Below are 17,054 nucleotides of genomic sequence, written 5' to 3' on the forward strand. Positions count from 1 at the left end.
TCATTCTTCTGTATGTTGCTGTCCAGTTTTCCAACACCTTTTGTTGAAGAGACTGTCTTTATTCCATTGGATATTCTTTCCTGCTTTGTCAAAGATTAGTTGGCCATACATTTATGGATCCATTTCTGGGTTCTCTCGTCTGTTCCATTGATCTATGTGTCTGTTTTTGTGCCAGTACCATACTATCTTGATGATTACAGCTTTGGAATATAGCTTGAAATCCAGAATTGTGATGCCTCCCACTTTGGTTTTCTTTTTCAGGATTGCTTTGGCTATTTGGGGTCCTTTCTGGTTCCACACAAATTTTAGGGTTGTTTGTTCTAGCTCTGTGAAGAATGCTGGTGTTATTTTGATAGGGATTGTATTGAATGTGTAATATTGGTGTTTTAACAATATTTGTTCTTCCAGTCCACAAGCATGAAATACTTTTCCATTTCTTTGTGTTTTCTTCAGTTTCTTTTTTTTTTTTTTCAACGTTTATTTATTTTTGGGACAGAGAGAGACAGAGCATGAATGGGGGAGGGGCAGAGAGAGAGGGAGACACAGAATCAGAAACAGGCTCCAGGCTCTGAGCCATCAGCCCAGAGCCTGACGCGGGGCTCAAACTCACGGACCGCGAGATCGTGACCTGGCTGAAGTCGGACGCTTAACCGACTGCGCCACCCAGGCACCCCAGTTCTTCAGTTTCTTTTATAAGCTCTCTATAGTTTCTAGTGTACAAATCTTTTACATCTTTGGTTAGGTTTATTCCTAGGTATTTTATGGTTTTCAGTGCATTTGTAAATGGAATCGATTCCTTGATTTCTCCTGCTGCTGCTTCATTATTGGTGTAAAGAAATGTATGGTGATATTATATTCTGCGGCTTTGCTGAATTTATGTGTCATTTCTAGCAGTTTTTTGGTGAATCTTTTGGGTTTTCCACATAGAGTATCATGTCAGTGAAGAATGAAAGTTTGACTTTTTCCTTGCCAATTTGGGTGCCTTTTATTTCTCTTTGTTTGATCGCTGAGGCTAGGACTTCCAACACTGTTGAAAAACAGTGGTGACAGTGGACATCCCTGTTGTGTTCCTGACCTTCAGAGGAAGGCTCTCAGTTTTTCCTCATTGAGGATCATGTTAGCTGTGGGTCTTTCATATATATGGCCTTTATGATCTTGAGGTATGTTCCTTCTATCCCTACTTTCTCGAGGGTTTTTATCAAGAAAGGATGCTGTATTTTGTCAAATGCCTTTTCTATATCTATTGAGGATCATGTGGTTCTTATCCTTTCTTTTATTAATGTGATGTGTCACATTAATTGATTTGCAGATATTGAACCAGCTCTGCATCTCAAGGAGAGGAATATATCCCACTTGATCATGGTGCATAATTCTTTTAATATATTGTTGGATTTGGTTTGCTAGTATCTTCTTCAGAATTTTTGCATCCATGCTCATCAGTGAGATTGGTCGATAGTTCTCCTTTTTAGTGGTGTTTTTGTTTGCATTTGGAATCAAAGTAATGCTAGTCTCATAGAATGAGTTTGGAAGTTTTCTTTCCATTTCTATTTTTTGGTACATCTTCAAAGGAATAGGTATTAACTCTATTTTTTTTATGTCTATTTATTTTTGAGGAGGGAGGAGAGGGAATGAGGGAAGGAAGGAGGGAGGGAGGAGGTGCAGAGAGCGAGACACACAATCTAAAACAGACTCCAGGCTCTGAACTGTCAGCACAGAGCCAACACAGGACTCGAACTCACAAACCGCGAGATCATGACCTGAGCTGAAGTTGGACACTTAACTGACTGAGCCACCCAAGCACCCCATCTCTTCTTTAAATGTTTGGTAGAATTCCTCTAGGAAGGCGTCCATCCCTGGACTCTTGTTTATTGGGAGATCTTTGATTACTGATCCAATTTATTTGCTGGTTGTGGGTCTGTTCAAATTTTCTACTTTTTCCTTTTCAGTTAGTTTCTAGGAATTTGTCCATTTCTTCCAGATTGCCCAATTTGTTTGCATATAATTGGTCGTAATAGTCTCTTATAATTGTTTGTATTTCTGTGATGTTGGTTGTGATCTCTCTCATCTGATTTTATTTATTTGGGTCCTTTCCTTTTTCCTTTTTGATCAATCTGAGTAGGGGTTTATCAATTTTGTTAATTCTTCCAAAGAACTAGCAAGCTCCTGGTTTTGTTTATCTATTCTACTGTTGTTGTTGTTGTTTTTTAATTTCAATATCATTGACTTCTGCCCTAATCTTTATTATTTCCCTTCTTCTGCTGATTTTGGGCTTTACTTGCTGTTCTGTTTCCAGCGCATTTAGGTGTAAGGTTAGGTTGTGTATTTTAGACATTTCTTCCCTCTTTAGGAAGGCCTGCATTGCTACATACTTCCTTCTTATGACCACCTTTGCTGCATCCCAGAGGTTTTGGACTGTCATGTTTTCATTTTCATTGGCTTCCATGTACTTTTTAATTTCCTCTTTATTTCTTGATTAGTGCATTCATTCTTTAGTAGAATGTTCTTTAATCTCCAGTTATTTGTGGTCTTTCCACATTTTTTCTTGTGATTGATTTCAAGTTTCATGGCATTGTGGTCTGAAAATATGCATGGTATGATATCAATCTTTTTGTACTTATTGAGGGCTGATTTGTGACCCAGTGTGTGATCTGTTCTGGAGAATGTTCCATGTGCACTCAAGAAGAATGCGTATTCTGCTGCTTTAGGATGAAATGTTCTGAATATATCTGTTAAGTCCATCCGGTCCAGGGTCTCATTCAGAGCCATTGTTTCCATTGTTGAAAGTGGGGTGTTAAAATCTCCTACTATTATGGTATTATTATCAATGCGTTTCTTTATGCTTGTGATTAATTGATTTATATATTTGGGTGCTTTCAAATTGGAAGCATAAATATTTACAGTTGTTAGATCTTCTTGGTAGATCCCTTAATTATGATAGAACGCCCTTCTTCATCTCTTGTTATAGTCTTTGTTTTAAAATCTAGTTTGTCTGATATAAATACAGCTATTCTGGCTTTCTTTTGACGTCCATTAGCATGATAGATGGTTCTCCATCCCCTTGTTTCAATCTGCTGTGTCTTTAGGTCTAAAATGAGTCTCTGGTAGGCAGCATATAGATGGGTCTTGTTTTCTTATCCATTCTAATCCCCTGTGTGTTTTGATTGGAGCATTTAGTCCATTTACATTCAGAGTGAGTACCGAAAGATATGAATTTAGTGCCATTGTGTTTCCTATCGAGTTGATGTTTCTGATGATGTTCTCTGGTCCTTTCTAGTCTTTATTGCTTTTGGTCTGTTTTGTTTTGTTTTTTTCTTCACTCAAAGAGTCCCCCTTAAAATTTCTTGCAAGGCTGGTTTAGTGGTCACAATTTATATTAGAAAAAGTCATTATTCTCCATACAAAATGCAACTTGGTTTGAATTTATTTTTTTATTAAGCAGATGTTACTGCTTCTTCCAACTCCTTTATCCTTTGGATTTCTCTGTAAGTTTGGGCTACTCTGGGGAGTTCTGCAGTACAATTAAGACAGATCCTCATTATTCTGGCTAGACCTTTTCTTAATTTGGGGGTTACTTCTACAATCAAGGGGGGTTATTTCCATTGCAGAGTTGGCAGAATGTTTTGTATGTGTGTTCTTCCATCATTACCCTGACTGTAGCTTCTCAAACTGTGAGGAGAAAGTATTCAGGGTATATGTGGGTTTAAAATATAGTACTTTTAACTCTCAAAATTGATAATGATCATTCACTTTGGATACCCCAAAATCTTAAATTTAAAACAATGCTAATAACTAAGACTCTTGGTTTTTCATTAAAAATTAAAAGTAATCAGTGAATGAAGTTATTGTTCATAGAAAAACACTTAAGGATTTAGAAGGGTTGTTGTTATTATTATTATTATTATTATTATTATTATTATTATTACTTTGCCACAGACCTCTGCTGTATTATGTGTTTTTTGGCTGTTTTTCCAAATAGGTCATTCAGGGACAAATTTGTTTACCATATGAAACTCAAAAGTTATTTTTTTCCTTGTATCTAAAAGGGTTGGATTTCATGTTTAATTTGAGTTTATCTCAAGTAGATATGTAGTGAGTTTATTGCTTTTCATTCCAAATAATTAAACACTAACTACATTAGTAAGTGTTGTTAAGATGCTTTAGGAAAAGTATTTTCAAACTGGTTGAAATTATTTTTTTCCTTTCATTGAAGGGTTTATTAACTAGGTCAGTGATTATTAAACTTTTTGTGTACAAGATTAGTTTTCTTTTTAAAAAAATTTTTTATGTTTATTTTTGAGAGGGGGGGAGAGAGAGAGAGAGAGAGAGAGAGAGAACGTGAGTGGGGGAGGGGCAGAGAAAGAGAGAGAGGGAGGAGGACACAGAATTCGATGCAGGCTCCAGGCTCTGAGCTGTCAGCACAGAGCCCAACGTGGGGCTTGAACTCATGAACGATGAAATCATGACCTGTGCTGCAGTTGGACACTTAACCGACTGAGCCACCCAGGCACCCCTAGTTTTCTTTTTAAAAGCAGGTTTATTAAGGATAATTCATAGTAGTGTACAGTTCTGTGGGATTTGACAAATGCTTACAGTTGTGTAACATTACCATAATCAAGACATTGAACATTTCTATCACCCTACAAAAGTTCATCTTCCTTTGTAATGGACCTTTCTGATCACACACATCCCTGGTAGTCACTAACAAGGTTTTAGTCTCCGTAGTTTTGCTTTTTCCAGAGTATTAGAGAAAAGGAATTGTATGGTATGTAGACTTTTGATTCTACAGCATAATGTATTTGAAATCCATCAGTGTTGTGTTTATCAGTCATAGTGTCTTTTTTGTTTTGCTGACGAGTGTCTGTTTTATTGCTGACTGTATGTAGCACACGTTATTCATCCACTCACCAGTTGAAGGACTTTGGGGTTCTTTCTAGTTTTTGGCAATTATAAGTAAAGGCACTGTAAATATTTGCAAATAGATTTTTTTCGTATTTGTTTCCATTTCTCTTGGGTTAATACCTAGAAGTGAGGGTATTAGATCACACTGAAAGTGTATGTTTAGGGTATCTGTGTGTCCCAGTAGGTTATGCATTTGTTTCGGCTCAGGTCATGATCTTACAGTTCATAGGTTTGGGCCCTGCATTGGGCTGTGCTGACAGCTCAGAGCCTGGAGCCTGCTTTGAATACGGTGTCTCCCTCTCTGTCTGGGCATCCCCACTGACACTGTTTCTCTCTCAAAAATAAACATTAAAAAAAAATTAAAGAAAAAAAAAGAAAGTGTATGTTTAACTTTATAAGAAGCTACCAAAATGTTTTCCAAAGTGGCTGTGTGACTTTTGTATTCCTTTTAATTTTTTTAAATTTTTATTTAAATTTTAGTTAACATACAGTGCAATATTGGTTTCAGGAGAATTCAGTGATTCATCACTTAAAAACAATGCCCAGTGCTCAACACAATAAGCACTCATCACCCATCTAGCTCATCTCCTACCCATCTCCCTCCATCAATCCTCAGTTGATTCTCTGTCATTGAGTCTTTTGTGGTTTGTTTCCCTCTCTCCTCTTTTTCCCCCCTTCCTATGTGTTCATCTGTTTTGTTTCTTAATTCCACATATGAGTGGGGCACCTGGATGGCTTAGTCAGTTAAGCGCTGACTCTTGATTTCTGCTCAGGTCATGATCTCATTGTCATGGGGTCATGAGATCGAGTCCTGCGTCGGACTCCACACTGAACATGGAACCTACTTAAGACTCTGTCTCTCCCTCTTCCTCTGCTCAGCCCCTGCTCCTGCTGTCTCTAAATAAATAAATAAATAAATAAATAAATTCCACATATGAGAGAAATCATATGGTATTTGTCTTTCTCCAACTTATTTCGCTTAGTGTAATACATTCTATCTCCTCCATGTCATTGTAAGTGGCAAGATTTCATTCTTTTTCTTTTTTTAAAAAAGGTTTATTTTGAGAGTGTGAGTGGGGGAGGGGCAGAGAGAGAAGGAGAGAGAGAATCCCAGTCTCTGTGCTAGTGCGGAGCCTGATGTGTGAGATTTCACCTGAGGTGAAATCAAGAGACGCTTAACTGACTGAGCCACCCAGGCCCAAGATTTCATTCTTTTTGTTTAATATCCCCTGTGTGTGTGTGCGTGTGTGTGTGTTACATACACACACATACCACATCTTTATCCATTCATCAGTAGATGGACATTTGGGCTCTTTCCATAGTTTGGCTATTGTTGATAATTCTCCTGTAAATATTGGTGTGCATGTACCCCTTTGAATCTGTATTTTTGTATCCTTTGTGTAAATACTTAGTAGTGCAATTGCTGGATGGTAGGGTAGTTATATTTTTAGTTTTTTGAGGAACTTCCATACCGTTCTCCAGAGTGGCTGCACCAGTTTGCATTCCCACCAACAGTGCAAGAGGGGATACCCTTTTCTCTACATCTGCATCAACACCTGTTGTTTCTTGTATTGTGACTTTTGCATTCCTGCTAGCAATATATGAGAGTTTACCACATCCTTGACATTAATATTGTCAGATTTTTCTGTTCAGCAGTTTTTTTTTTTTTAATTTTTTTTCTTAACGTTTATTTTATTTTTGAGACAGAGAGAGACAGAGCATGAACGGGGGAGGGGCAGAGAGAGAGGGAGACACAGAATCGGAAGCAGGCTCCAGGCTCTGAGCCATCAGCCCAGAGCCCGACACGGGGCTCGAACTCACAGACCGTGAGATCGTGACCTGAGCTGAAGTCGGACGCCCAACCGACTGAGCCACCCAGGCGCCCCTGTTCAGCAGTTTTAATAGGTGTGTTAAGGTATTTCATTATGGTTTTAACTTGCATTTTCCTAAGGACAAATGATGTTGAGGATCTTTTCATGTGCTTATTTTTCATTTTTATAATGTCTTTGATGAAGTATCTATTATTCATTTTTTATTGGGGTACTTGTTTTCTCATTAATGAGTTTTAAGATTTCTTTATGTATGCTGGATATGGGTCCTTATCAAAAAACTGCTCTGCAAATATTTTTTCCTAGTTTGTGGCTTTTCTCATTTTGTAAACATTTTGAGAAGTTTTTCATTTTAATGAAGTCCGTTTATCCATTTTTTTTTTCTTTTATGGATCTTGCTTTGCCTACCTCAAGGATACAAAGATAATCTCTTTTGTATTCTTCTTAAAGTTCTATGGTTTTAGGTTTTACATTTAGGTCTGTGATCCATTTTGAGTTATTTTTTATATTGTACCAGGTATGGTTTGAGATCTGTTTTTTGTATATGAATTCCAAGTGTTCAAAAAAGACTAACCTTTCTCTGTTGATTTGCCCTTGTACCTCTGTGCTAGATATTTTGAGTAAATATGTTTGTAAATCACTTAAATAATTTCAAAAAAAAGTAATATAGTAGTTTTATAATCACAGAGCTTTTGTATTTGGGGAGTTATCATTACTGAACCTACTAGTTTAAAAAATTTGGAATGTTCGTCATACAGCTATAAATTTCACAGGTCAGTGGATTCTTTGGTATACTATGTAATCACTTAGTAAATTTTAAACACTTTCGGATATAATTGAAGGTGGGAATACTCCCAACAGTTTCTAAGTGTCCCTTGTCTCAAGCTGTGTCTTCTACAAACCAGGCATCGATGATAATTAAAAGATCCATACTTTCATATTTTAATTCACTTGAGTCTGCTCTAAATAAGTTATTCACTTTATTCAATTAAAGCTGCTCTGTTTACAAGCAAAGCAATTTCATCTTTCAGAAACTTACATTTATAATTAATAGAATATGGCAATATGGTATATCTGGATATTACTACCATTTGCATTTTTCTCAGAAGTTCTTAAAGAATTAATAAAAGAGTTCTTATTGTTAACAAGTTAGGGAAAAAAATAATGGATTTTACTCTGTTAACACTGGGGTGTTGGATTCCTATAGTCTCAGGCCACACCTCATCACAATCTAAAGCAATAATAGGGGTAAGGAAATTGGCTCTCTGTGCACTTCTCTTGGTTGTGAAGGTTAGCATCAGTAGAAATAGCCAATATTTTTGGCCTATTAACCCTAAAAATTTAATATCTAAATTTTTGCAGCCCTTAGTTCCTTCTCTTGTGTGCAGTTCCAGTGGGTTCTGCTACCACAAAGACTTCCACTGGCCTCTCTGGTTCTCAAAAACTCTTGAGTTAGCCTTCCTTTTCACTTCTCGGTTCAAATATAAAGGTTATCAGTTTGGAACTTGTTGACATTCACATACGTGGCATTTTGCCTTTCAAATGGAACTTTAAGAATCACCTCAGTTCTAGTTTGATTTGAAATCTGACTAAAGCTTTGGTTTTGTCTTTTTTTAGGTTTGGTGTGGTGGACTTTCTTTGAATACTGGGATGCAGGTTCCAAGTGCTGTGAGAACGCTTCAGAAAAGTGAAAATGGAATGACGGGTTCAGCTAGCAGCCTAAACAATATTACTCAGTAATGCTTACTCAGAATATGTTTCACCCCCTTTGGGTGGCCTTTTCTGTGCAGTTACTAATCACAGAAATTTACAAGTGGTGGAAATCAGGTTTGCTACCTTCTGCTTTAAGGCCTGGGATGTGTTAGCATTAAGCATCTAGTACCAAGTACTCACGGGAACCTACTGTGCAGTAGCATCAAGCAAGCAGATTCTGAGCAAGAAACTGATGTTTCGAAGAACAAATGGGAAGAAAGGCAGTGTTTAAATAGTTACATAGAAACTCATTTTTGTGTTTCTTGGATTACTTTGGCTCTCCTAAAATGTTTAGTTAGTATGTAGCCCTAGGATCTGAGAGGAAAGCATTTAAATCTTGTCTTCTTTCCCCTGTACTTTCTCTTTATCTCGTCACTACCTATTATTAGGTTCTTACACTGAAGCTTTAAAAAAAAATACAGTCTTCTAAGTTTGCCTAAAAATTGAAATCATTGGTTGGGGATGCTAGAAATGTTTTCTTAATTGTTGTCCTTTCGTAAAGAAGTTGAGTTTTGCTAAATTATCCTCTTTTGTTTTACTGACTAGATTGTTTATCATTTTCTCTTTTCCAAATATTGTGACATTTCTCTTATTTGAGTTAAAACTCAAAATAGAGTGGATAGGAAGACTTTAGCTTAAAATCACCCATACATTAGTTGTCGTCGTTGTTTTTAACCTGCTGCACTAACAGTGGCAAAGGGATATTCTTTATATGTTGCCTTGTTTAATTAGACTTCTTTTCATTCCATCATTTTGGATGATGGATAAGATTTTTTAAAGCTTTCTATTTTCTGATTTTGTTGTCACATTTAGTACTACCTTTAATAGTTGTCTTGGTAAAATTCTCACTTGAATTTGGTAGTAATTGATAATTATACTGATTTTTAATATTTCTAGTAGGAATGAAATTTTATTAAAGTTTAAAAAAAGGTAGAAAAACCTACATCATTTAAGTTTTATCTAAGAAGATAGGTTATAAAGGGAGGTGCCTAAAACTACTGAGGTCATTTATGTCTGCTTTTTAATAAGGTATGGAATGGTTTAAACAAGTGTTTTAAAAAATGTCTACATATCTCTGACTTATTTACCATATAAGTTTTTCAAACGTAACTATTCAGAGGTTATTTTTCACATTTGCCTTCCAAAGGGGTATAATTCTTCCAAAAATCGTCATAGAATAATCCTTCCCAACCTTAGGGAAAATATGTTAAACCGTGAATAAAACCCATGGTTATTGAGCAGAACATACCTATTTTTTAAAAGTTGGTTAAAATTTTTAATACAAGTTCTTTGAGCCAAACTGAAAGTTGCGATTTCAGTATTTAAGAACTCCTTGAACGTTTTAGGTGGTCTCTGGAATTTACTTTCTCATGTTGACCTTTTTTCATTCTTATTTTAAGGGTATTATGCTCTGACAACCTTCTCCCAAGAAGGGACTATTGCTGCTTACATCTGAGCTGCCTTTTACAGAAAAACCTGTGAAATAGGAATAGCTCATTCTCTCCTAAAGTTTACTGTTTACTGATATAGGGTGTTTTGTTTTTTGGTAAAACAGACCTAAATGAGGAATTTTGTTTGAATTAGGTATTATTTTTCCAGAGGGCATTTATATCTGCACCATTGTCTCATGACATAGTGGTAGTTTTTAAAGACTATAAGGCAGTTGAGAGAATGAAGTATGTCAATAGATATCCTTTTGATTCTCCAAACAACTATAATATTGGGTTTTGTTCTTCCTAAAGATTTTGAAAAAAATTTTTTGGATATTCTGTTCCCTACAGTGGTGTTATTCCAGGACCTAAGAAACAGGAAGTTACAATTCTCTTTCATAGAGTCAAATCTGAAAGCAGTAATTTAGTGGTGGAGCTGCTTTATGTGAACAATTACACATGTATAGTTTAGCAAAATTGACACAGAAAAAGCCAGAAGTTCTCGTATAAAATTTTTTACTATTACGTCTTATGTAATTGTGTCTTCTCTTTAATTCAGTGCCTTCTTCCTCTAAGTGTGCTCTTACTTCATGCCCCCTGCAGCGTCAACTGATAATTTAAGCCAGAGACCATTATGTTATACTGGTGAGGGCCTTCTGTTGCAGGTGTATGGAGCAGAGGATTAATCGGGCTGGAGGAGTGCATATGCTTCTATTCTGTGCTCATGCCATCATTTGAAACCCTTCATTTAAATTTTCTAATATTCATTTGGAAAATTCATTTGAAGTAATAACAAGTATTACTTCAAAATAAAAATCTGAGGTTTTCCTGTTACTATGTATGCTTCTTAAAGGTCTCTATAAAGAACAAAAGTTTTAAGTTTATATGTGTTAAGTTAAACTGGAAAAGTCTGCCACCCTCCTTTTCAAACTAGAAAATAATCAACTGTAGTGCCTATTTAAATAGTATCAAATTAAGGTAACTCTTAACTTGACCATAATATATAACATTCTCATTGTCATTTGAATTAAAAACTATTGAGCCTTTTTGCTCAAATTTAATGCATTGTGGGAAGATGGTATACCCTTTCAGACTTTATTAGTTTGTTTACTCTTTGTTTTGACAGGTCAAACATGATTGCTTTCTGTAAAAGAAATGCATGAGAGGTTGACGGTAATAGATGTATTACAGGTATAAAAATTGTTTTATAAAAACGTGCATTTGATATTGCATTTCTCTTTTAGCAGTTGAATCCCAAACCAGTTTTAGTAAACTGGGTTAAAGAAATGAAGGAATTGCCTTAAGCACTTTAGAAAAAAAATTTTTTTACAATTCATTTTGACTCTTTGGGCTTACTCTGTCACCTATGTGTTTAACTTTTGGTAAATATGTATATATGAAGCATTTAATAACTGAGTGCACATAGAAATTTAATATACAGTGATTCTTTGAATGTCCCAGGTATAGGTAAACAAATTGAAAGTATTAGAGGCGTGCCTGTCTGTACATGGGTTTTATTGATGGCATCTGTACCATGTTGACAAACCGTTAACTGCCACTGTACAGCTAGACTTGGCCTACTTTGTTCTGCAAACAGTAACTTTTTCCTGTGTTACCATTTAAAGAAACATATTGGCTTAGTTTTATTTACTCACTTATTAAATTAAAGTATGAACAGTGTCATGTATAATTGGAATTTTTGGTGACCGATCCTTGGTGGTACAAATAATAAAAGTAAATAATTTGTAATGAAATATTATAATTAGGCTCACATACTCCATTTCATGACTTACCCAGAATGATTATTTTTTCTCAATACTTGTAAAATTATAGTTATTTTGTTTCTTTTGAAAACATGAAAAAATTGACAAAGGATATATATATATATGTATATATATATATATTATATGAGGATATATATATATGTATATATATATATATTATATGATTTCAAAGAGTATTAATTCTGGAAGAGGACACTGTTGACTTCTTACTATAAAATATTATGATTCCAGGCTAAAAATACTAAGGACTATACTTTCAAATCATTGTAATTCTTTTAAAAACCCCATATTTATTAGATCAGTGTCCATTCATTGGCTAATTCATACAACAGATAAATTTAAGTGTCTGTGATATGGCAGCCGTACTTTGTATCTGGATTTCCACAATTAGTGAAGTTTGATTTACTGTACATATAGTTTTGCTACTTTTGAGTAATGTGACAAAGTTTGCATCTTAAAAACAATGTTTCTGCTAGTAAGTCAAATTCTAAAAAATAAATTAGAGTTTATAAAAAATTCAAATTAACTGCATTAATATGGTTCAGTTTTACATAGTCACATAAAATGGATCTAGAACAGTTTCTTCTTTGATTTTATTTTAAACTGGATATATTCTTTTAGGGAAGTGTATGGTCGGCATAAATTTACTGAACACCCAAGTAACCATAAAGTTATTTGCTATTTTTAAACAAAACATACATTTCATAATGTCAATACTAGAACATTATAATAGATCATGAATATTTCCTTAATCATTACAGAACGATTACCTCATGTTCAGTATGGTTTTCAAAACCTTTTATGTGTATCTTACAGTATTCACATTATACAAATATTTGTGACCTGACATGCTTTGTTACCTGGAATATTTGATTAATGTAAATACTTAAGCTTTTGGAGTAATCTGGAGTTTAAATGGATTGCATTTCCTATATGTTGTTTTTATTGAAAAGATATTGTCAGACTTGCCATATAAAGGTTAGTAGTGGCTTATAAATAACAGAGATTGCCATAGTACTTTTCTCCTCAGACTATCCAATTATTAAATTAAAACAGTATTTGTTATTTCTGGGTCAATATAAGGTACTCACTTTTGATTCATAATCATTTGAGCTTTGTTAGTTTAAACTGATACATATTCTTAATGATACCCATTCACTCTAAGTTGGTCCTTGGGAATGGGCATTTAGAGGATTTCACAGTATGTAGGGCAGAAGGTGGGTGAATGTGTTTGCTTTGGCTTGGAGCTTTGTAAGTTTGGACCAGTTTTAAAATAAGTCAAATTTTAAGTAATTGGCAAAAGGCATTTCTGTTAGTATTGGAAATTTTTTGAGAGCCTAAGGGCTATAAGAATGCATATATATATATTTTAACATTTTCAATATCTCTAAGGTACCAAAGCACGGAGTCTGATTTACCATTTAAGGGAGACTCTTTAAAATAAAATTTATAACTAATTCATACTATAAGATATATAACAATTAAAGTTTTGGAACAACTTACATTAAAAACCACTAGTCTTTAAGATTTCTGGATATAAAAAGTATTTTGGTTTCACTTTTTAAAGTAATTAAATTCAAAATTAATCGCTTTCTACCATATACTGAGTAGATCTATGACCTCAGCATAGTAAATCATTTCTCATCTTTGGGCCTCCACTGCCTTACATAAAATAATTATAACTTGTTCAGCTTACCTCCCAGGGCTGTTGCGAGAAATAAAATGAAATGGAGTATGTGAAGTTGCTTCAACAACAGTAAAATGCTATGTAAATGTAAGGCGTTATTTTCAGTGAATAATGGATTTAAGTGTTGGGTACTTCTAGATGTTCTTTCTTTTAATAAAGCATGTGCTTAAAGTGGTATCACTAGGACTTCAAAGTGATTATTTAAAAAAAAAAAGGTAACAAAACACCACCTGATTATAATGCCCTTTAACATTCTTTTGTTTGTGCAATGCTTGTGGCGTTTTTGTATTTTCTCATCAAACTTGTTACTCTCTATCTAGACTTGGTACAACTGTAAACATCTCTCACAGCATTCATGTGTCAGTGTAGAATAGTAGCATAAATAAACATTTTAAGCTATGTTTCCATTCAGGCATTTGCACTTTCAATTTATGACTGCTTAGTACCACATGCAGAATGAACTTAGCCCAAATATTTTCCAAACAACCAAATGATTCAGCAGTTTGTTGACATGGGATAAATGATATCAGGTGTATGTGCCCACTTACCATTTGACAACTTTTTTTGCATTAAAAGATATGATGAAACATTTCAAAACTTTGCTAACCTGAATATCATTTAGTATCTCTCCTAACATTTGTTTTGCTTTAAATTGGATTTGTTAAATGGCTTACAGGTTATCTTAATCTGTAGATTATTTGGTATGTCTATCATTTGGACATGGTTTTGCTATGCAGTTCTGATAATTAAAATTCTAATTCCTCAGGTTTAACCTTTAAGTTACGGATGAAGAACATCAATGGACACTTTTAATATACTCAGTTCTGCAAACTAGTCTTTTAATAAGCATATTGCCTCATTATCCTTGGAAACAAGACAAAGCCTTTTAAACTTTAAACTTTTTAACTTCAAAATAAAGTATTCAAAGTGGAGTAACTTGAATGTTGAAATGATGGTATGCTCTGTGTAGAATGACCGAGCCTAAGTTCTTACAAAAGCACCTGGAATATCTCCTCTAAAAATTAAACTTTTTCTGCTTTCCTTTGCTTCAGTGCTTGCATTTTTATCAATTTTCATTAAATATCTACAGTGTACTGTTGGGGATGAGAAGATTAAAAAAAAAGTCATAGTCCCTCTGCCCCAAAAGTTTATATTTTAGAGCAGTGCTGTTCAACAGAATTTTCTGCAGTGATGGGAAGTTCTATATTTGTGCTGTCCAACACAGTGGCCACTAGATCCAGGCAGCTGTTGAGCAATGTAAATATGGTGAGTTAAACGAAGAAACTAAAATTTTTATTGTGATTAATTTAAATGTAAAGAGCCACATCTTACTAGTAGCTATTTTACACAGTGCAGCTATAAATGGAAGGTGAAACATGCTATAACTATAAATCAAGCACTTAGTTTTTCTGTCTTTGGAGCTTGTCACATTGTGGGTTACATTTTGGCAGATTGTAGCCAAAAAGAGACCAGAATCTAAATCTTTTTAAAAGTATTTCCTAACTTGAAATAAGTTTAGGAGAAAAAAGAAAACCAATCAATGACTAGATGAGACTGGAGCTCCTGTAACTAAGCGTTTTCACCAAAAGAATGAAGGGACACTGGATAGTCTTGAGTCCTAGGGAGAGGAGTGTGATGTAGATAGTAAGAAAACAGTACCTCATGTAGAAGATGGAGTGGAGAACAGTTCAGCAATATCAAGATTTTAAATACACATACCTTTGAAAAGTTAATTCCATTTCTAGGTATTTCTCTTACATCCCCACAAATAAGCCAGTACTCTTTGCAGCATTACAAGAGCAAAATACAAGCAACCCGACTGTTAATTGAAGAAAAGGATGGGCTACCACAATTCTGAAGTCTCCCTTTTTAACTTGCTGCACTGGCAAGCTACCATTGTTACATACTTGTCTACATATATTCTGCATGCCCTTTCCCCAGTAAATGCTATGAATATGTAGACCATTGTGGGAGTTGGTTTCCTCAATTAGAGTCCTTTCCGTGGAATATCAGTCCTTCTGTGCCTGTCCGAATCTCTGTGGGATGAGAACTTGGGAAATTGCACTCTACTTTTCTGTCCCAAGTATTTCCCTTACTAAATCCTATTTTACATTTATGCTGCATGGTACTAGTAGTATGTCTATGCCCCTTTTGCACAAGGTCACCAGAATAATTAGATTATGGTGCTAAAGTAACCCTATATACCTGTTACAGAATATGCTATCAGTGGAAGGGTATTCATGATATTATGAAATAGAAAAAGCAAGTCCAGCAGTGTATATAGTATGACACCATGAGGGCGTGTGTGCACTTAGCCTTGGGAATGAGGGGTCCCTGCACGGATCCTCACACTTGCTGTGCCTCTTCATGGAATGGAAAATTGAAGGAACCAAGGAACTGCACCCACTTGGATGGGTGCATGTTCTCTACCCATTGTGTACCAGATAGCCAGAGCCCTAGAATTCCCTGCCTGACCAGCCCAAAGCTTGATTCCAGAACAGATGCAGGCCTCTTCCCCAAATCATCCTGAAGACAGACTGTGCTACAGGTGTGTGTGTGTGTGTGTGGGCCTTTATATAAAGTATATGCCTTTATACTTAAGGAGTGGCAGTTTTATGAGTAGTGTGGATGGACCTTGGATGTGCAAACAGGTGTGTACATGATGCATATCAGGACTCTTGTGGCAAGCTGAAGCTAGAAGTAAAAGAAGACAGACCCAGGACCTTGTGGGAAAAACAGGCAGACCTAGTTCTCATGCTGACTCTACAGTATATGTCTGAGAATTCCAAATTTGATCCTAGATTACTGTTCCTTGAGAAGGAATATTTGCCAGGGTAGAAGGATATAATATGGTTAATTCTTTACTCAGACATTTAAAATATGTCAAACTCCATTTGTACTCTTGCCCCAGGACCCACAATATTAGGATGGGCCACGATGTGTGTAATCCCCCATCTGAGTGATTTTTAAAAGATGGATCTTTGCCTATAATAGAGGCTGTTTTACCCATTCTCGTAACCTTTGTCCAACTGGATTGGCTGACAAGTTAAAAGCATACTGACAGCTGAAGGCTTACAGCTGGGCTCCACTCTAGTACTGCTGGGAGAAGTACTGCTCCCACCAGTTTACCTGCAGTTAGCTATTTGTTCCCAAACCTGTTTGTACTGCTGGCAGCCATTGTAGTTATATAAATATGACATAAACCAAAATGAATACGAGTATGAAAAATTGTAAAGAATGTAGAGGGAAACTTATAAAGAGATTTTAAAAAGTCACAAGGTTTGTGAGTTCCAGTCCTGCGTCAGGCTCTGTGCAGACAGCTCAGAGCCTGGAGCCTCCTTCGTATTCTGTGTCTCCCTCTCTCTCTGCCCCTTCCCCCCCCCCCCTCAAAAATAAACAAACATTTAAAAAATAATGAACACCTTTATGCTCATCACAGATTTACCAGTTATTAATACTTTGCCATGTTTGTATCATCTTTTTTAAAGTTTTAAAACATTTCACCTTATAAGCACTGCAATATGCATCAATGATGACTTACTCTTTTGAACACAGCCACATTCCACTAACATTCTTAGCAAAATTAACAGCACTTCCTTAATATCATCTAATGGCTCAGTCCATATTAAAATTTCAGTTGCTTCAAAAATGTCTTCTTATGGTTGCTTTCTTC

At 35.4% G+C, this 17,054-nt stretch overlaps 1 protein-coding gene across 5 annotated transcripts in view; it reads left to right on the forward strand.

Moving 5' to 3' along the window:
• FSD1L (fibronectin type III and SPRY domain containing 1 like) overlaps positions 1 to 11,798 on the forward strand; it is a 76,411-nt gene extending 64,613 nt beyond the window's left edge. For all 5 annotated transcript variants that reach the window (XM_043567070.1, XM_043567065.1, XM_043567066.1 and 2 more), the window contains one exon: positions 8,346 to 11,798. In XM_043567070.1, coding sequence (XP_043423005.1) covers positions 8,346 to 8,468 — 123 coding nt within the window. In that variant the 3' untranslated portion in view covers positions 8,469 to 11,798. The remainder of the gene's footprint in view (positions 1 to 8,345) is intronic.
• The last annotated feature ends 5,256 nt before the right edge of the window (positions 11,799 to 17,054 follow it).

Source organism: Prionailurus bengalensis, chromosome D4, assembly GCF_016509475.1.
Source record: "Prionailurus bengalensis isolate Pbe53 chromosome D4, Fcat_Pben_1.1_paternal_pri, whole genome shotgun sequence".
Taxonomy (NCBI): Eukaryota; Metazoa; Chordata; class Mammalia; order Carnivora; family Felidae; genus Prionailurus; species Prionailurus bengalensis.